Genomic DNA, 21,739 nt, shown 5'->3' on the forward strand with positions numbered 1-21,739 from the left:
AAGATCTTCAAATTTTCAGTTTTTAATACTGTGGATTCATTTATTTTCATGGGTATCAATTTTAGTGGATTGGTGAAAACTTTTGACTGGCTATTTTATTTCCTGGTTGATATTTGTATAGAAAGCCTACTGAAAACAGGTTATTTGTTGAACATTTGAATTTGTGGTTCACAGTACCGGCAAAACCCATGAAAATTGATATCCAACAAATAATAATGAATCCACAGTTACAAGTAACATATTTGACTTGAATGTTGAGTTAAATGAAATCTTGCACCCTATGTTTCGTTTCCTATGTCTAAATGTGGTTGAAATCCATACAGTTTTGTAAATTTTTACTAAAATACCATGTCTTTTAATCATTTGGAGCACTTTTTATTTTGGGTCAAGGAGCTTTTAATATTGGGGATCAAATGAAGGCAAGAGTTTTAAAAGGGCAGTTTATGATGTTATGTACTGATTTTCAAGTCATAAAAAGGCCTAAAAATGAAATATATTTACTTATTTGAAGCAACAAGTGACAAAGATATGTCTTTGAAATCTATGTCAGGGTATTTTCCTGGATTTTGATTAACATTGACCTATAAATAAGATATAAACAACAATAACATAAATGTTGTTGGAAGAAGGCACTTAATCATTGTTAATGTAGTAGGAAATAGTCCAGGATATAAAAGTATTAACCAAGGACTTATTATACAGCGACGTTATTAATTAATGCTGATTTGACATGTAAACCATTGCTGCTGTACATTGGTCCTTGTAACAGAATAGTACTCTCATAACCACCATGTACTATACATGTACTCAATTCTTCATAATTATGTCTCTTATGTGTCGCCATACAATTCAAAATATCAATATTTGACATCAGCGGATTGTTTTGAATCTTTGTTTGATATTGGACTCCTAAATAAGACATTTGTCTTACCTGTGATGAAAATATGGAAGGCAAGACCAAACAATTTCAGATTATGTCAGCCTCATCTAGATTAAGGTCTAGTCTATGTTTCAAGTAACTATTCTCCCCCACTCCAAAAAATAAAATAAAATAGTAGGCATACACTCATTGCTTTGTTCAACCATCCATGGTCTAACAAATGCTTTTAGTTTAAAATCTGTTTATTTTATGTTTTTATCAAAATGACTTATACTGATTGGTGATTATGGAAATTGTGGATATCTATTTACTTTTGAGTATATAGGTCAACGTTCAAGGTCACTTTAATACTAACAAAAGAGATTTCTTTTAAAAAAAATGCTAATTTAACCAAAAAAAATCTAGAAACCCTTGCTTTACAGATTAAAAGATATGCTGATGGAAGATATAAGAAAGGGAATGAAGCCTAATGATTTTGGGGTCAAAATTCAATGTTACTATAACTTGAAATAGATTTTACATTGGAAAAAATGGTTTCAAAATTATACTTTCAATTTCCTTAAATAAACATAAAACAAACATATAGAAATAAGACAATAACAATCAAAACCAAGGAGTAAACAAAGACTAAAAAAAACAAAGGTCATTTACATCAACACTTATAAATAATGAATAAGAAACAACACGATCTCCACTAAAAACCGGGAGTGAAATCAGGTGCTCCTGAAGGGTAAGCATTTCCTGCACCGTATACGGCACCTGTCATGCTATTTCTTAGTTCAGTTCGGTAATAATGGAAGGTTATTATGACTGAGGAAGAATATCAGATAGGATTTCTGACACACTTTTGTCATAATGGCCAATCAGCTCATGATGGCGACCGTAAAATTTCTTGAGTGATGACCTTAATTTAATTGATTCATAGCCCTGTCTTAGCAACTTTTGAGAAAGCAGTATTCCTCGTTCAACAAAATCAACGTACTTTGAGCTAGTTCTAGAGTAACGTATCAATTGAGACACATATACTCCATATGCTGGTGCTGCTGGGATGTTACTACACAGAAATGGAAAGTTGACTATAGGACAATTAAAATCATCGCGTTTGTCATAAATTTTGGTATAAATATAGAAAAAAGGGATATTCCTATCAATTGTTAGTTCAAATATAACTTTAAAAAATTGTTGTTTCTGGTCTAGGTCTAGGAAACACTTCACAATAAAACTGTTTCCCTAAGGGGAAGTTAACCCTGGACATTCAAAACCGTAACATAAATCAACTTAAACCTTTTTTTTTTTTTTTATTAAAACAGTTATATCACTTGAAGACTTGAAGTATGATCTTGAATTGGTTCCTACTTAAATATGAATGTGGTTTTCAATGTTCATTTGGGATTTTTCTTCCTTGAATGATGGTCTCTATTTTCTGTTGCCTGTATGACCTTGGACTACTTCTGAGTAAAAGATAGTCCATGAAAGACTAGTCTCAAGTTTTTCTCAAATTTAAGGGGGAAATATCTTGTTTGTTTTAGGAAACAAAATATTTTTATATGATTTTCAATTATCAGAATGAAAATTAAACTGATTTCATATATCCTCTTATATATTGTGATAGAATTTTCTGCAATCAGTATTTCTATTTGCCTCAGAAGGTTGTCCTGTGGTAGCAGTTTTTTTCACTGTTTTTTGTAACATTGTATGCAGATCAAACAGAATTTCCTTTGTTTAGATTTTTCTTGTTGTAAGAAAAACCTTCATTAGTTTGTGATCACTGTATAATGGTCTTTGACAACAGTATAAAAGAAATAAAAGCTTTGTCAAGGAGTGGTTGGTAAATTTTCATGGAGATAGATCAATTGTGGTTCATACATTTTCTGTGACATATTTCCAAATATAATGACATTTTTTTTTATAATATACAAGAATTCAAAAAATCATTATAGGAATGATATGCAATTCATAAAATGCTTTTTGTCAATTCACTGTTGGTGAAACCTTTCTTTTAATTAGGATTGATTGATTTTTCTATAGCTTAGTTGTAATTAGGGCCCCGCCGACGGCGGGTCGCCCTATAGTGATCAGTCTGTCCGTCCGTCCGTCTGTCCGTCCGTCCGTCCGTCTGTCCGTCCGTAACACTTTCGTGTCCGCTCCATATCTAGAGAACCGTTATGATTTCATACTTAATACTTAACATGATTATTAACCAACACCAGAGGGTGTGTCATGTTGTATGTACAACTTCCTAGGTCAAAGGTCAAGGTCAAAAACTTTGGTTTCAGTTGACAACCCCATGTCCTGTGGTGAAGATCGTGTCCGCTCCATATCTAGATAACCATTATGATTTCAAAGTTTATACTTGACATCCATTTTAACAACCACCAGAGGGTGTGTCATGATGTATGTACAACTTCCTAGGTCAAAGGTCAAGGTCAAAAACTTTGGTTTCGAGTTGACAATCCTGTGTCCTGTGGTGAAGATCGTGTCCGCTCCATATCTAGATAATCGTTATGATTTCAAAGTATATACTTGTCATACATTTTAACCACCACCAGAGGGCGTGTCATGATGTATGTACAACTTCCTAGGTCAAAGGTCAACGTCAAAAAAACTTTGGTTTCAGTTGACAACCCTGTGTCCTGTGGAGAAGATTGTGTCCGCTCTATATCTTGAGAACCGTTATGATTTCAAATATTATACTTGACATCCATTTTAACCAACACCAGAGGGTGTGTCATGAAGTATGTACCACTTCCTAGGTCAAAGGTCTGTCTGTCTGTTGGTCTGTCCATCGCTAACAAATTTGATCCACATTATATTTTGAGAGGACAGCTGTTATTATTTCATACTTTATACCTGACAAACATTTTCAACTTAACATATATATTAACCAACACAAGAGAATGTGTTATAATGTATGCATCCTAGGTCTAAGATCAGTCTGTCGGTCTGTCCATCCGTTCGATGTTCTTAACAAATTGTGTCCGCTCTACCTCTCGAGAACCATTAATATTTCATACTTTATACTTGGTGGGTCATAATATATTGAAGGCATAATTCTAAAAATATGTGACAAATATCAATTGGGCAGCACCTTTAAACATATTGTTCAAACATCAATCCATATATCCAGAAGTCACCTTAGAGTAGTAAACAATGAGTTCACATCATGCAGTCATATCACTATTATACTATGAAAGTAAGATGAGAATATTTATCAGTTTTAACTTAAAATCTTAGATCAAAATCACACATGAGACTATGTAATAACTTCAAATAATGCTTCATATCAGATTATCCATACAACTTATTTACCCCACGTTATTGACAGCGGGGCCCACAGAGATGGCTCCCATCTCAATGATATCTAGTTATTTCATGTGTATCCTGGACAAAACAAATTAAACAAATTAAAAGAAGTAGGTAGGCTCTGCAAGAGGGTTGCCCTTTGATGAGGATAAAGGGCAGGGAAATTATAACTGCCACTAGAAAAAGTGTATGTTGGAAAGGGCCCCTAAATTTTTCCTAAAATTAACAGGACCTGTTCAGTAGTTGTAACAAGGATTTTATTATAATTTGCAGAGTATGGCACTCTTTTCCCACCAACTTAAACATCCCAACCTGAAGTGTAAACTTATACTGCTAAATGGAAATCTCCTCATGATGGGTCTTAGTACTGGATTGTCCTGGGGGTAACCCTTTATAGATAACCAGTCAACCTTTAGGAATTTTTGTAAAAGAAGGTTTCCTGTCTTTGCATTTGTGTATAATATACGTTTTGGTTTAAAATGTGTATGTACAATGCATTTAGGTGACTAGTACAGAGATTTTAAGGTAATACAGTGCTGTAATTACGAGAATTCCAAAGGTTTCTGGTGAATTATACCACCTCTATGTAACTAATTATACAATCTCTTACCTGGCCATAAAGGTGTGCTCTGTTGCAACCTTTAGCAATGAATCGTAACAAAGGTATCATTACTCAATAGTGAAATTTGTTTTGTAAAGTATTTGTAGTATATACTTGGCTTCTGTTAAAGCATGATCATCTTGTTTTAAATAGTTAATGTGATGAGGTCATGGATTATTAATGTTGTGCTTGGGATACACTATAAGATTCATTTACAAACTAACAAAGTGAGAAACAAGAGTAGAACTCACGGGAATGAAACATTCTCTATTTGTACTAGCTCCAAGCATTAGTAGGTCAGGTTGATCTTCAATTGAGTTTTTTTATAACCCATTTATGGGCATTATGTTTTTTCGGTCTGTGCGTCTGTTCGTTTGTTTGTCCATCCTTTCGCTCGTCTATCTGTTTATCTGTCTGTCTGTCCCACTTCAGGTTAAAGTTTTTGATTAAGGTAGTTTTTGATGAAGTTGAAGTCTAATTAACTTGAACGTTAGTACACATGTTCCCTATGTAATGATCTTTTTAATTTAAATGCCAAATTAGAGTTTTTACCCCAATTTCATGGTCTAATGAACAAAGAAAAATGATAGTGCAAGGGGGGCATCCATGTACTATGGACACATTCTTGTTGTTGACTAATTTACTGGAATTTTAATTGACACTTTGTATTTGTGTTTAGTCCTTTTACACACCATTCTTACTTAAAACTACAAACGGAGTATGTTTTTCATACAGCCACATTTTCATGATTGTACATACTGAAATGTACCTTTAATCAATTTATTATTTTATGTATTGTCTTTTATGATTTCAGGATCAATACATTTTAAAGATGCACATAAAGATGGTTCACATGCCTGCTGATGTGTTGTTTGAGTGTACAATATGTTATAAAAAGTTCACAAGGAAGGCACATCTTAAACGTCATCTCAGAATACATGAAGCTGAAAAACCATATAAATGTCCTCACTGTGAATATAGGTATGTTAAGTCTACTGAAAAACCTTACAAATGTCCTCACTGTGAATATAGGTATGTTATAAGTCTACTGAAAAACCTTACAAATGTCCTCACTGTGAATATAGGTATGTTAAGTCTACTGAAAAACCTTACAAATGTCCTCACTGTGAATATAGGTATGTTAAGTCTTCTTTTAACCATTCGAGTTATAAGAGCATTCAGATTATATGAACAGTAAAATTGAGAATTGAAAGAAACAACAACCCGACCAAGGAGCAGACAACAGCCGAAGGCCACCAATGGGTCTTTATTTATGTTAACCAACTTATTTTACCAACACTTAATTTCGTTTTTCACTGTTTTTTGACGAGTTTAAGGCAATTTATTTTCTCTTTTTGAAAAAATATTGTAGTTCAGAAAATGGTAGTCCAAACTTTTATAAATGTGCATTAGTTATTGCTTTTTTTCTGCTCTCCAAAAATGAGTAGGTTTACAGTATTGTACGATAAATTGGTGGCCTAAAACATGATTGAAAAGTAGGGTTATAAAACTGATCATAGTTTTGGAGTAGTTCATTGTCTTTATATAGAGATATTAAATTGTTGCTGCAATGTATATAAATGATGAAATTTCTAAGCCTCTGGTCAGGTCATCCATAGATAACTGAGAAAGATCAGTGTTCTCAAAAATAAAAGTGAAAACAAAGATTGTGCAGAAGTACTTAAGACTTGTATGCTGTTAATGTGTAGTTGTGTGCAAAGTACTACAGAAAGTAACAAAATCTAGATATGTATACATATTTGATGCCTTCAAAACTAGCTTTGTATTAGAATTTAGATGTAGAAAATAAAAAATAAAAAAATGTTTTCATTTAAAAATAAACAGAATCGAAATTTGTTGATACAGAGTTTATTACAGTAGAAACTTTGAACAGGATAGTACACTTGATATAAATCTACTTGATGTCATTATGATGTAAGTAATGACGTAACTGTGATGTATTACTTATAAAGTTTTGTTGATCCATATAAAGTGTTTATTATAGAAGAAGAAGAAGATGCTTTATTTCCATAAAATGGGCTCACAAGGAGCATAAAATAATATCATTGTAATATTATTCTTTTACAAATATAATAAACAATACAGTATACATAGTCACAAACACAAATATTTAAGAAACAACAGTTTTCACATATTAGTAGTATATATATTATACGATGTAGGATAATCACAAGATATTCATGTAAACAGCCTGCTTTTATACCCCTAATATACTGTAGCAGGCGGTAAATATAGTGACAGAGTCCATTCCTTGTCCATCTTTCTGTTCATTTTTCCGTCCCATCTTCATATCCGGAACTACTTGGCAGGATTTTGTGAATCTTTCACAGAATCTTTAAGTTGCATGGTGAACTTTTCTAGCTCTTATTTCATTTCTTCATCATAATGTTTTTTTTGCAGATTTACTTTGGCTAACCTAGGCATTTAACATATCTGAACACTACAGTACATATCTGTGTCCACTTCTCCTTCTAAACTCCTCATCAGAATGATCTCAAGAATCAACTCATTTCTTTTTGATCATCTACATGTGACATCATTGTTCACCTCCTGTTGGTGTTTTTAAACCAAAGTTATTTTGGGGAGGTACCAATTTTGTATCCACAACTCTTTCTTATCCAAAATCAGAACCTACTGAAGCATTCTCACCACATTGTACATCTCAAATTCTGTTTTACTCAAAATATCTGAGGTGTTTAGTTGACTTTTGCTCACAATACCATCTATTTCTTCTTTTGCTCATACAACATTGTCTTGGCAACTTATTTATACTTTGACTTATGATAATTTCAACCTACATTGTTCATGTTGAAGGACCTTATACATGATGTTTAACAGAATTGATTATGATGTAATGGATTTTTAGCTACCTGTTTTCTCATCTTTTAAATAGACATAAATAGATATCAATTTTAATGAAAAAAATTGCAGAATAAGGCCTACTATAGATAAAGAAGCCTAATAAAAAAATCTGTTTTATATAAAGTTGAGAATAGAAGAAAATATTAAAATGTCTAACCGACATTCATGATTAAAAGTACAAGTATAAACGCAAATAGCAAATAGATTAATTGATGAAAAATGTAATGGTAATAATATAAAAGTAAACAAAAACTTTATGTTTCCTTGACACAAATTATTGACCTTGTGACCAGCTTTTTTATGGTGAGTATATTAAAATTCATCTGTTTTGTTATCATAGTTGAGGATGAATTTGATTCTAACATTTTCTGATGTTTCAAAATTTTTTTGGCGTTTTGTGGACTGCATTTGGTCTATTCCTAGTTTTTATACGCCCGTCAAAATTTTGACGGGACGTGTTATGGTATACAAATGTCCGGTGTCCGTCAGTCCGTCTGTCCGTCCGTCTGTCTGTCCGGTGTAAACATGTCGCACCGTAACTTGAGAACGACTTATCCAAATTTCATGAAACTTAATATAGTTGTTTCTTATGATGGTCAATTGATCTGTATACTTTTTGGTGCAAATAAGATTTAAACTTTTTAAGTTACGGCACTTTGTAACTAAAACAGGGGTGTGTTTTTTTCACATGTCGCACTGTATCTCAAAAACGATTGTTGATTATGGCTTAAAACTTTAAACATTTCTTAGTTATATTAATCTTAATATCTGTATACTTTTTGGTGATGATTCAAAATTTCATTTTTGTCGAGCCTTCGACTTAGTCGAAAAAGCGAGACTAAGCGATCCTACATTCCGTCGTCGTCGGCGTCGTCGTCGGCGGCGTCCACAAATATTCACTCTGTGGTTAAAGTTTTTGAAATTTTAATAACTTTCTTAAACCATACTGAATTTCTACCAAACTTGGACAGAAGCTTGTTTATGATCATAAGAAAGTATCCAGGAGTAAATTTTGTAAAAATAAAATTCCATTTTTTCCGTATTTTACTTATAAATGGACTTTGTTTTTCTGCGAGGAAACATTACATTCACTCTGTGGTTAAAGTTTTAAAAATTTTAATAACTTTCATAAACTATCCTTGATTTGTACCAAACTTGGACAGAAGCTTGTTTATGATCATAAGATAGTATCAAGAAGAATATTTTGTAAAAATAAATTTCCACTTTTCGGTATTTTACTTATAAATGGACTTAGTTTTTCTGCGAGGAAACATTACATTCACTCTGTGGTTAAAGTTTTTAAAATTTTAATAACTTTCATAAACTATCCTTGATTTGTACCAAACTTGGACAGAAGCTTGTTTATAATCATAAGATAGTATCAAGAAGAAAATTTTGTAAAAATAAATTTCCACTTTTCCGTATATTTACTTATAAATGGACTTAGTTTTTTTGCCAGAAACAAAACATTCACTCTGTGGTTTAAGTTTTTAAAATTTTTATAATGTTCTTAAACTATCCTGGATTTCTACCAAACTTAGACAGAAGCTTGTTTCTGATCATAAGATATTATTCAGAAGTAAATTTTGTAAAAAAAAAATTCGCTTTTTCCGTATTTTACTTATCAATGGACTTCCAGTTAACATTACATACAGTCTGCAGTTAAAGTTTATACAACATTTATTAGATTCATAAACTATCCTGGATTTTTTACCAAACTTGGAAGCTTCTTTCAATCAAAAGACAGTATCGAGAGGGAAATTTTTATTGATGTTTTTCCTCATTTTGTTGAGTCTGCGATTAACAGCAAAAGTAGGCGAGACACTGGGTTCCGCGGAACCCTTACAAATTTTTGAGTTATTGAGTATTTTGTATAAAAGGGGGAGGGTTTTTTTACATGTCGCACCATATCTCATAAACGATTTATGATTATTGCTTAAAACTTTACACATGTCTTTGTTATATTAATCTAAAGATCTGTATACTTTTTGGTGATGATTCAAAATTTCATTTTTGAGTTATTGAGTATTTTGTAAAAAAGGGGGAGGGTTTTTTTTACATGTTGTGCCGATCTCAAAAACAATTTATGATTATTGCTTAAAACTTTACACACTTCTTTGTTATATTAATCTAAAGATCTGCATACTTTTTGTTGATGATTCAAAACTTTATTTTGGAGTTATTGAGTATTTTGTTAAACAGGGGAGGGTTTTTTTACATGTCGCGCCGTATCTCAAAAATAATTTATGATTATTGCTTAAAACTTTACACACTTCTTTGTTATATTAACCTAAAGATCTGTATACTTTTTGGTTTTGATTCAAAATTTTATTGTAGTGATATTTAGTTTTTTGTAAAAAAAAAAAAACAGGGTTGGGGGTTTCACATGTCCCGCCGTGTCTCAAAAGCAATATATGGTTATTGCTTAAAACTTTCTCAGAAACTATTTATGATTATTGCATTAAACTTCCACACAAGACGTCGGGCGTATCATGCGCTCATGGCGCAGCTGTTTATTCTCTTTAGCCATGGTAGTGTTGTCTGTTTAACATCAGCTAATGGTTTCTGATATATATTTAAGCAGATGTGGTATGATTGCAAATGAGGCAAGTATCCACCAAAGTATAAATGATGTGGTAGTAACTTATAAAGTATAGGCCACCATAAGATCTTTAACAATGAGAAAAACCCATACCATATAGTCAGCTATAAAAGGCCCTGATATGAAATATTGAGTAGACTAAAGACAAATTAAAAACAAAACAATATAAGAAAAACAAATATGACAGACATTAACCAATAACAACCATTGAACTACAGGCTCCTGACTTGGGATAAACATATAAAAAATCATGACAGAGCTAAACATGTATGTGAGCTCTCAACTCTCCCCAAACTTGGACATTCTTTATTTCTTTTCCATAAATATTGAAGGAATGTTTGTAGTTCGTAACTAAGTGATGTAAAAGAAATATCTTGCAATACCTTAATATTTTTACTAGTATTTTTGGAATTATAGTAATTGAAGTGGCAATACATTTCATATTTTGCCAGAAAATTTCTTTAATAATAATATTATGTTTTATATGATGGGAATTTGTTTCTGTTGCTTTCTATTCTTTTTTCTAATTTTTAGCCCCACAATCAGACCCCAATTGTTTTTACATGGTTATAGAAAATCTTGATACAATAAGGCATTAAGTTTTTCCTCTGTAGATAATATATCAATTCCCCCTAGATATGAGTTCTTTTTATAAAACTGAAAGAAACCACTAATGTTAAACATTTACTCTGAATGCTAAATCTAAAACAAGTGTATTACGTAGAAATAGTGTAGTAGATTAGTGGCATGACCCAAACAGTTCATATCTGGGCCACACGTAAGTCCATCTGATCCAGGAAATATATTCAGTCCATTCAGCAATTTCTTATGTTTGAACATTTGACATGTCAAGTAGTTGTGGCGACACTGTCCTTAAGTGAGATTAATCTGTTTAGTCAATATGAATTACCTCCCTTATACCAGGTCTTTCAGATATTTCACTGGTGGAGAGAAAAATGAAATTTGACAAACATTATAGCTACCTTTATTTGTTAATAAAAATTATGCAATAGAAAATGAATGAGCTTTTTGTTTTTGAATTAGCAGAAAGTCCGATGAAATTTACCTGATGTAAATGTTTGTTTAATGCAGTATGATTGAAATGAAAATTGTCTAAATGTACATTAAGAGAAGTTACTGAAAAAGATACTAAATATAGGGTTGGTGACCTGGTTATTGTCGAGCCTGCAACTTTTGTTGCAGAAAGCTCGACATAGGGATAGTGATCCGGCGGCGGCGGCGGTGTTAGCTAACTTCTTAAAAGCTTTATATTTTAGAAGGTGGAAGACCTGGATGCTTCATACTTTGTATATAGATACCTCATGTTACGAAGTTTCCGTCAGTCACATGTTCAATGTCCTTGACCTTATTTTCATGGTTCAGTGACCACTTGAAAAAAAGTTCAGATTTTTTGTAATGTTGAATTCTCTCTTATTATAAGTAATAGGATAACTATATTTGATATATGCGTACCTTGCAAGGTCCTCATGTCTGTCAGACAGTTTTAACTTGACCTCGACCTCATTTCATGCATCAGTGAACAAGGTTAAGTTTTGGTGGTCAAGTCCATATCTCAGATACTACAAGCAATAGGGCTAGTATATTCGGTGTATGGAAGGACTGTAAGGTGTACATATCCAACTGGCAGGTGTCATCTGACCTTGACCTCATTTTCATGGTTCAGTGGTTATAGTTAAATTTTTGTGTTTTGGTCTGTTTTTCTCATACTATATGCAATAGGTCTACTATATTTGTTGTATGGAATGATTGTAAGGTGTACCTATCTAGCGGGCAGATGTCATGTGACCTTGACCTCATTTTCATGGTTCAGTGGTCAAAGTTAAGTTTTTGAGTTTTGATCTTTTTATCTAATACTTTATGCCATAGGTCATCTATATTTGGTGTATGGAAATATTTTATGATCTTTATGTCAGTCGCGCAGGTTTTATTTGACCGTGACCTCATTTTCACGGTTCATTGCACAGTGTTAAGTTTTTGTGTTTTGGTCTATTTTTCTTAAACTATAAGTAATAGGTCAACTATATATGTTGTATAGAAGCATTGTTAGCTGTACATGTCTGCCTGGCATGGTTCATCTGACCTTGACCTCATTTTCGAGGTTCATTGGTCTTTGTTTAGTTATCTTGGTTAATGTTAAGTTTATGTGACAGTTGTATTAAAGCTTAGCTTTATACTTAGGACTATCAACATAATATCAATAATTAGTATAGAAGGCGAGACATTTCAGCGTGTGCATTCTTGTTGCAACTTGCACTAGTGCAATTCTTATGAAAACAGTATTTTTCATTTCAAGTATTTTTTATTTTATTTTTAATAAATTAGCATATTTGGATAAACTATATGCGTGTAAAGTAATTTGCCTTCATCTTTGGCTGTTATACATACATGAAATTGATAAAACATTTGCTTTTGATGTGAGAAAAAGTGTTCTAATTAGTCCTAAAACTGCTGTCTTGCAGTTTTTATAGTCCATGTTATTTTCAAAAAAATGTAAAAGTTCATTTAATTTGTAAAGGTATAAGATGTATATCATTTTTATTTTGTAAAGACTTTGGAAATGCCATAGAATTTGCTGAGAGAAAGTGACGTTGAGATACCTTTTCAGTCCTTTCACCTCCATTGTACTAAGAAATGTATGCAGTATAGATCAAAAAGAAATCTTCAGTTCAGTTGAAATTGGATGAAAAATTGCTTCAATTGAAATTTAATTTGTCCATTTCAAAATTTTAAATTCTATATTTCTTTTCATGTCGTCAAAATTAAATTTTGAATAGAAAATGTATATTTGGTTTAGGAAAAAATCAGTTAAAAGCAGTTTTGTGTATTCGTTTTTCATTGCTGTAAATAGGTATATAAATGTCTGATTGATGGATATCTTTTCTGTTTATGTAAAGTTAATAAATGCCATGCACCTTAACCACACAAAATAATGAAGTTTGATTTTATTTAAATTTAATAATAAATTTTTTAATCTTTTTTATGCTTTTTTGAGATTATATATTTACATTTTCTTCAACAGGGTGTCAATGGGTTTTTGTCAATATAAGATGGTTATATACAAGGTTGAGAACTGTACTTGTATCTTCCCCTAAAATTGTATGGTTTAATGTACTTATTATCTATTTAAGACATGATTTCCTACAAAGGATATCATCAAGGGTTGGACACTACAACAGAATGGACAAGTTTTCATTGAATAGTTGGTGTATTGTAAAGGTGAATGAACTTACTATCAATTTAGATGTGATTTTTGACAAAGAAATCATTACCTTTGGTTTTGAAAGAATGCAAGGGGTATTTCAGGTCACACTTGCCCTTCCCTAAATACAGGAAAATAGGTCTCAAGTTACCACACTGACCACAATCTAATTACCACCTTCCATGTAAACTCGTTAGTTTAGACATTATCATCAACAGAGTGAAAACCTCTCCACAATGATGGGAAAATTACAACTTCACATGAAAATACTTTATTAATTATAATTCCAGTGAAATTAAAACAGGTTTCCTTTTAGTCAAGAACGGTACAAATATATTAAAGGTTATTCTCAGGTTAAGAAGATGTAAACAAACTTAAACTGTCTGCAAACAAAGGGATTCTTCAAACAAAAATCACCACTTAATAGGTCAGAAAATAATATTAAGCTATGATAATATTTTCTGTTGGGATTTTGTAATGTTAGAGAGGGATAAATATCAAGTAAACACTGACCACACAGAATAATTACATGATTTATAGAATTGTAATTTTTAAGAGTCTAACTTATTGTTGTTTATTTTCAAATGAGCATCTACTAAATGAGAATTCTGAGCTGCTTGTTGATAAAAGCAGTCATTGCCACATTCCCCTACTCCTTTAAATGTGACATTACCAAATTTGATCTAACCATGAGTAACACAATGGGTGTAGCATTTTGAACAGGATCTGCAGACCCTTCCTGAGCACCTGAGATCACATGTAGCATTTTGAACAGGATCTGCAGACCCTTCCTGAGCACCTGAGATCACATGTAGCATTTTGAACAGGATCTGCAGACCCTTCCTGAGCACCTGAGATCACATGTAGCATTTTGAACAGGATCTGCAGACCCTTCCTGAGCACCTGAGATCACATGTAGCATTTTGAACAGGATCTGCAGACCCTTCCGGAGTACCTGAGATCACCCACAGTTTTGGTGGGGTTCATGTTGCTCAGTCTAGTTTTCTATATAATATTTTATTGACTGTTGCTTCTGTTCTTGCAGTAAAGGTGTAAGTATCACCTGGGACTTTGACATGAAATCAGCTCTGCTCCTTTTCTTTATTAAGTCCTGTCAAATATTCTAGTGCTTTATTGTCTTTATTGTAACATGAACACCCTGTTGTTATAGTCCTTTATTCTATGAGAATCAAATTTTGTAAATCACTAAGTCAAGTTTTCCACAGGAACTATTTGATTAATACTTTATTCCTTACATATGTGAAATCAATAAATGTAAGTTAGCGTTTATAAACTTCCTGTTAGTGACCACTGGTCTTCACTGACCAGTACTGACCTTTCATGTAATCAGGACAATCTTCTCATTTCTGTCAAATTTCTCTCATTTTTACACTTCCTTTTTATGATATTAAGTATCATATTTCTTTAATGAGATTGGAAATAAACCATTATTGTTTCATACCAGACATTAAGTTATACTTAGAATTTATTTTGGTAGGGCTAGGGGTATCTTTCATTGAGAATCTTATGGTTCAGTATTAACAAGTGCTTCTAAATATTCTAAATATTCTACCAGTTTTCAAGAAATTAACAGCACTTAAAGAATAAAAGATTATTGAATAAATATTGGTGAATAAAGTGTCTTATTTATATATTGCAAGAGCTTTCTAGTGCAATATATATTCCATGTAGTGTGATATTCATGCCATGTAACCCTTTTGTTGTATTGAATAATTTGAAAAACTGTTTCAAACAAATTTTTTCTTCATGTGCTTCACTGTCACGAGTCAGGACCCTATAGTTTAGTGGTTGTTGTGGGTTCATGTCAGTCATATTTATAATTCATAAGTCCTTATGTTATGAATTAGATGTTTAGTTTTCTGTATTGATAAACTTCACATATTTCTTTTTTTCATTGTTGAAGGCTGTATTATTGCCTTTAATTGCTCACATCCACTTCATTTGAATTTTGTAGATTGTCATCTCATTGGCCATGATATTTCACTTCTTTTTTTGTTTGTCACTAATTTGGTGCTTCAAGTATTTGTACTAGTCCAATTATTTATACAATATATATCATTTCGCACAAACTTTTGGTTACATTCAGTATGAAATATTTTTTTGCAATACAATCAAAGGTTTTGTTCTGGCTAGTATTCTACAAATGAAATTCATTCTTAAATATTCTAAGTGAAAATAGTGTATTTTAGTATTCAGCAAACATGTGTGGTAGATTGAACCAAACCACAACATCAATAAAACCCTTCCCTCTTTGCCTGGTATTTCATTAGGATTTACCTGTTTATATTTCATTATCTCGGTCTCGCTGACCTAACTGATTTAATGACTCCAATCATTTGGTTAATTTCAAAATAAATATAGTATCTAGGATGGTATGCTTTTGTTCTATTACCTCTCAAAAGGTGGGTATGGGTATAGATAAAATTGAGAATGGAAATGTGGAATGTGTCAAAGAGACAACCAATGAGTCTTCAACACAGCAAGAAAATCCTGAGCCAGGAGGCGTTCTAATCAACTGGCCCCTAAACAAAAATGTGTACTAGTTCAGTGATAATGGACAACAAACATACTAAACTCTGAAACATTAAATGAAATCATACAAGAATAGATGTATACATCTATGGTTAGGATTTCTCCATAGCTTGTCACTTCCAAATGTATAAATAACTGGTTAAAAAATGGGTCAAAAACTCCTGTATGGAAAGCCTGTATATTCCCTCATAAAAGGTAGGTATTATGGGTCTCTCAGGTCACTCTCTCCATGCATTAATAAGCTTGTGACTTGCAAATGTATACCTAGTACATAACTGGATAAAAAATAGTGCAAAACCTTCTGTTAGGAAATCCTGTATATTCCCTCTCAAAAGATGGGTATGGGTTAGTGTATGGGTCTCTCCATTGCACGTGACTTGTATAAATAGCAGGTTAAAAAATTGGACAAAACCTCCTGTTTGGAAATCCTGTATCTTCAAAACAGTTCTGATTTAGTATGTATTTCACCACAGAACATAAAATGAGCTATGTTTTACATATATCTTACTGACAGATGAAAGTAAGATATGTTTAATGTTTACATTATATTGAATGATGAAACAGAATAGATGTTAATGATGACCACCTAAGTAATACAGGATATATACAATAAATATTTTATTGAATCCCCATTAAAACAAGTGGCTATGAAAAGATTAGGAACAGGTTGTACTTCTGTTTGTGTGGCCATTATGTCTTGAGTGCTGTTGAAAATTTATAGAAATTAAAATTAAAGATTATACTATTCCATAAAGGTTGTTGTCCTGTCAGCATTCTTCCTCTGTTTTTATATTTTACAAATGTAAACAAACACTTGAGAGGTTATTTACCTTTTTTCTTCATGAATTTTGAAATTTTTTCGTAACCACTTCCCAAGGAACTTTCGATTTTTTAGGGTTATTGATCTAATAAATTTTGATAAATTAATACCATTCCATATCCTGTTTATTACATCTGGACTAAAGGCTATAGGGTGTTGAACTCTCTAACCACAGAAATAGAGTGTCCACTACTAGGAATATGGATGAAAGGCATTGTGAGATAAACCCAAAAACACAAGAGTTGAAATTGCCACTTTGTCTTCAAAAGTCTGCATTCTCTTTGCAGGCTGTGTTTTTCAAGCTGTGCTCAAGACTAATACCATTCTCCTCTTGTAGCTTTGTTGTAAAGTTTGTATCTAAAGCCTTTCAAATAGGAAAGTTACAGAAAACCTCAAGTTTATGATGAATTTATGCTTGCAACTTTGATGCCTATATACAAAAGTGCACAATGATCATATCTGTTGTTGTTCGATGTAAAAATCTAATTTAACGCTGTAACTTTCAGAATTTAAAAAAAAAATGTCTTGGGGGAAGTGGGGGTCAAGCTGTCACAAAATAGAAGTTCCTTCATAATATAAGTTCCAAATGGAAAAAATATTCTGGAATATTATTTCCACAGGAATAAGTATTACAGTAGATGTTCATAACAGAATAAATAGTATAGAATATTTGTTCCATCAGGTACAGGTATTATGACATTGTTTATAACAAAGTTTCCACTGGAACTTCTGTAAGGTGGAACAAATATACGTTGACATTTAAGCCATGGGTTCTTTTACTAAATAGATCAAACCTGAAGAACTTAAAAAATATCAGTTGCAGCTTTTCTGTTAAGCATTGCAGCATTGAGGAATAAGAACACAGACTGGTTTGGTTGATGTTAATAGCATGTGTCTAGGTAGTGTTATAAGTCTTCCTGCAGATAGTGAACACCTTCGGTACTAAAATGCTGAAAATCTGGCTCAGCATGTCAACCAGGTACAACGTAGGATTCATTTTCATACCACATGAAATGAATAATATGCATGTAATATTTGCTACAAGACTTTCAATATCTATCCATTTATTTTTATAAAGGATGAAGTAAAATTAGATCAGTTGGCCCTCATTTATAGTTAATCAGATTTTGATTTGGACATTGTGTAAGTTAATCAGATACAATCTTTCCTTTTGAGACAGCTTAGAGATTAAAGGGACAAATGAAGTGTTTGATCACTATGACCTATATTTCATACTTCATTGATGTAAGGGATTACTGCCTATTGTTGGGGACTAGTTTATGTGCAGAGAGGTTTATTTGATTTACACTCAAGTTCAACAGATGTCCTTGAAAAAAAACAATGCTAAAATAACCTGCATAATTATGTAGTTTTGAAAGTCTCATTTTCTTTTCAATAGTTTAAATATGCACTTGAAATTCTGCGCAGTTCCCTTTCTTTTATCCGCGATATCTGTATAATAAAATCCAACCACAGAATCTATTTTTATTCATAACTATATGAATGAAAGAACAAAATTTGAATAAGAAAATAAGTCCGTCTCAATGATATATTTGACTCTAAGCTATTCTGTGGTTTTATGCATCAGTAACATGAATTGCTGAACAAGGTTTTTATCTTGGTATTTTACATTTGTGGTTAGTTAGGAGTGAAATACTTGTTGTAGTAATATTACATATAAGAACAGAGTAAATCATTTTATTAAAACTCGACACTGCTGATGTAGTCTATATTTTGAAATAACAACCTCAATAAATACCGTTAAATAAGTCATAAATTTGCTGATGCAGATCTCCTGCTTATTTCTCTACTTTATGTCATTTGCATTCCATAATAATACATGTACATGTATTTATCTACATTTTTAAAAAAAGGTACAGTTTAATTGTGGACCAATTATTGGTATTACTCAGCAATGATTCAGATTTCATTCTTGTCTAGCTTCAGTTATCAATGAAGTACAAATGTACTTCATTTCACCAGCATGACTGTTTTTTTCCCCCCTTCATACCCCTTAAAAGTCCTACCCCCTTATTGCTTTTCTGTCACAAATATTATTTTGACTCAATCATGTTGAGAAATAATATAAAGCACATCTATCGCCTGAAAAGATATTCAGGGAAGTTTGGTACTTTGCATTTATTTATTAGGAGTGGGTTCTTGGCCAATGCATGTGCTCTATTTTTACAAAAATGTTCCTAGTAATTGTTTTCCTAAAATATAGGCAAATCTCACTTATGTCATTACAATCACAATAGCATTACAATCTGAAAGCTTAATTACACAATGCAACTGTGATTCTGTATTTTAAAAAAAAGTTCTTAGTACCAAATTTTTTTTTCTGTGAATTTTATGGACCAGATTAGCCTAAATTTATATTTTCTATGTTTTATTTTACAGAGGTTGTGAGAGATCAGATATATCCAAACATTTACTTATCCATGAAGAACCAAAGCATGTTTGTAAAGTTTGTGGCAAAGCTTTCAGACATATAAAAAACAAGGAACTGCATTTAAAAAGGTATTTTTTTTTTAAATCAACAGTTTAAAAGGGTATTTTCACCATATTATGTAACTTTCATAAGTTTTGCATTGTAAAGCATCAATGTTTGCAAAAAGGAAGCTGAAAATAGGTAAAAAGGACTGAGAAACAGATGGAAATGCAATGTTTATTTCTCCTCCTAAATGGTTAAGTTCTATCATTTTGCATTATAATCATAATTTCATGGAGTCAATTAAATACACCTTTAAGGGCTAGGACTCTCATTGGTGTATCAAATACTGAGAAATTGTGATGTTTGAAAAAAAAGAAAATGTCTATATGAACACTGCAATTGCAAAGCAACAAAGTAACAAGGAACAAAAAATCTTACTTAGAAATGCATGAACTGCACAGGCTCTTTACTTAGTACTGGGTTTAATATTTTCTTTGTAAATGCTTAGGCAGAACTTTTTTTGCTGCATTGTACAAAAGGGTTATCTGTCCAAAAATTTTTGGTTCTGCTTAATCAAATCATGAATTTTAATTTAAACATGGATTCTACCATACCAGTGAAGAACAAATAAACTGTTGAACATTTACAAGCTTAAAGTAAAGACATTTCTAAAAACCCAAGTTATTTAATTATTGGTGATAAATTTATGCCTGAGATTTAGAATTGTTTATGATGGACTACTACTTTCTTTCTATTTTTAGACACAATGGACAAAAGGATTATAAATGTGGTGTATGTGATTTCTATGGTTACACTTTTACTGATATAAGGAAACATATAGAAAGAAGACATGCTGATATTAAAACTTTAGTCTGTGATAAATGTGGCTCTGCATTCAAAACAGAGGCACTTCTCAGGGTAGGTATAATCAACACACTGAATGTTAAGGCACTTCTCAGGGTAGATATAGTCAACACACTTAATATTAAGGCACTTTTCAGGGTAGGTATAGTCAACACACTTAATGTTAAGGCACTTCTCAGGGTAGGTATAGTCAACACACTTAATGTTAAGGCACTTCTCAGGGTAGGTATAGTCAACACACTTAATGTTAAGGCACTTCTCAGGGTAGCTATAGTCAACACACTTAATGTTAAGGCACTTCTCAGGGTAGGTATAGTCAACACACTTAATGTTAAGGCACTTCTCAGGGTAGCTATAGTCAACACACTTAATATTAAGGCACTTCTCAGGGTAGCTATAGTCAACACACTTAATATTAAGGCACTTCTCAGGGTAGGTATAGTCAACACACTTAATATTAAGGCACTTCTCAGGGTAGGTATAGTCAACAGAATAAATGTTAAGACAAATACTATATTCTTAGATAAACCTAGTGGTGGAACTTTCCTTATGACATTAGAAACTTGTGAAAATTAATAAAGTGAAGTAGGATGGCAGCCCTAGCCTGCCCTAGTGGAGGAGGCATTAAGGTTTACCCTTGTACATCTGTATGTTCTTCTGTCTTTTCACCCAAAATTGGTTTCCATTCTCTAACTAGGTTTCCTCAATGCTTCTAACCACAAAATACAGATCAAAATTGATGTTTGGTGGTATCACTTTTACTGTTCTACATTTATGCCCCTTTACAAATGGAAAAATTGCTTAATTTTATGTTTTTGTTCTTGACCTTTGGTTTGCCTCAAACAAATATTATGAAACTTATGTGTAATGCTTATTATCATTACACACAGATCAAGTTTGAATTTTGCTGGCCTAACTTTAACTGTTCTAGAGTGATGCTCCTTTTCTAATTGAAAATTACTGCTGAAAGTTTGAAAAATTGCTTGCCTCAACCAAATGTTATGAAACATAACCAGAATACTTTTTAAAACAAAACTTAGATGAATTACAAATAAGGTAGTGTCAAATCTACCATTCTTAAGTTATGTCCCTTTATAGCATATTATTATTTAAGGAAAGTCCATGCTCTTTGACACAATCACCATTTCCTTTCTCAATTTTATTTTATGAATGTTTGTAATTGGTATATACCCAAAGGTTCATAAACCTCATGATACTATTGTATCATAGGACATTTTATTACATTTTTTTATATCTGATTTTTTTCCAGGAACACCAAAAACAACAGTGCGAAGTATTCATGATAGAGCAGGGATTCTCAATTGCTACCTCTAATGGTGGGACCAGTCAAGCTACCATACAGATTCCATCCTCCCTGTCTTCTGAGGGACAACAGATTACTATTGATGGTCAACAGATTACAGTGGAACAAGTCATACCAGGTTTGTTGTAGTCTTCTTCTTCTTTCTGTAACTTCCTCCTGTGGTTAGGAGCGCATCAATTGCTTGATTATTCACAATGGGCTTATATTACACAGTCGGAAATAGCTGAAATCACTTTGTTATTTTACAGTATAAAA

General features: G+C 32.2%; 1 protein-coding gene across 2 annotated transcripts in view; it reads left to right on the top strand.

Annotated features, from left to right (window-relative positions):
* LOC143048286 (uncharacterized) overlaps positions 1-21,739 on the top strand; it is a 142,599-nt gene that overhangs the window by 51,892 nt on the left and 68,968 nt on the right. For both annotated transcript variants that reach the window (XM_076221873.1, XM_076221874.1), the window contains exons 14-17: positions 5,599-5,765; positions 19,263-19,382; positions 20,058-20,214; positions 21,431-21,602. In XM_076221873.1, coding sequence (XP_076077988.1) covers positions 5,599-5,765; positions 19,263-19,382; positions 20,058-20,214; positions 21,431-21,602 — 616 coding nt within the window. The remainder of the gene's footprint in view (positions 1-5,598; positions 5,766-19,262; positions 19,383-20,057; positions 20,215-21,430; positions 21,603-21,739) is intronic.

Source organism: Mytilus galloprovincialis, chromosome 10, assembly GCF_965363235.1.
Source record: "Mytilus galloprovincialis chromosome 10, xbMytGall1.hap1.1, whole genome shotgun sequence".
NCBI lineage: Eukaryota > Metazoa > Mollusca > Bivalvia > Mytilida > Mytilidae > Mytilus > Mytilus galloprovincialis.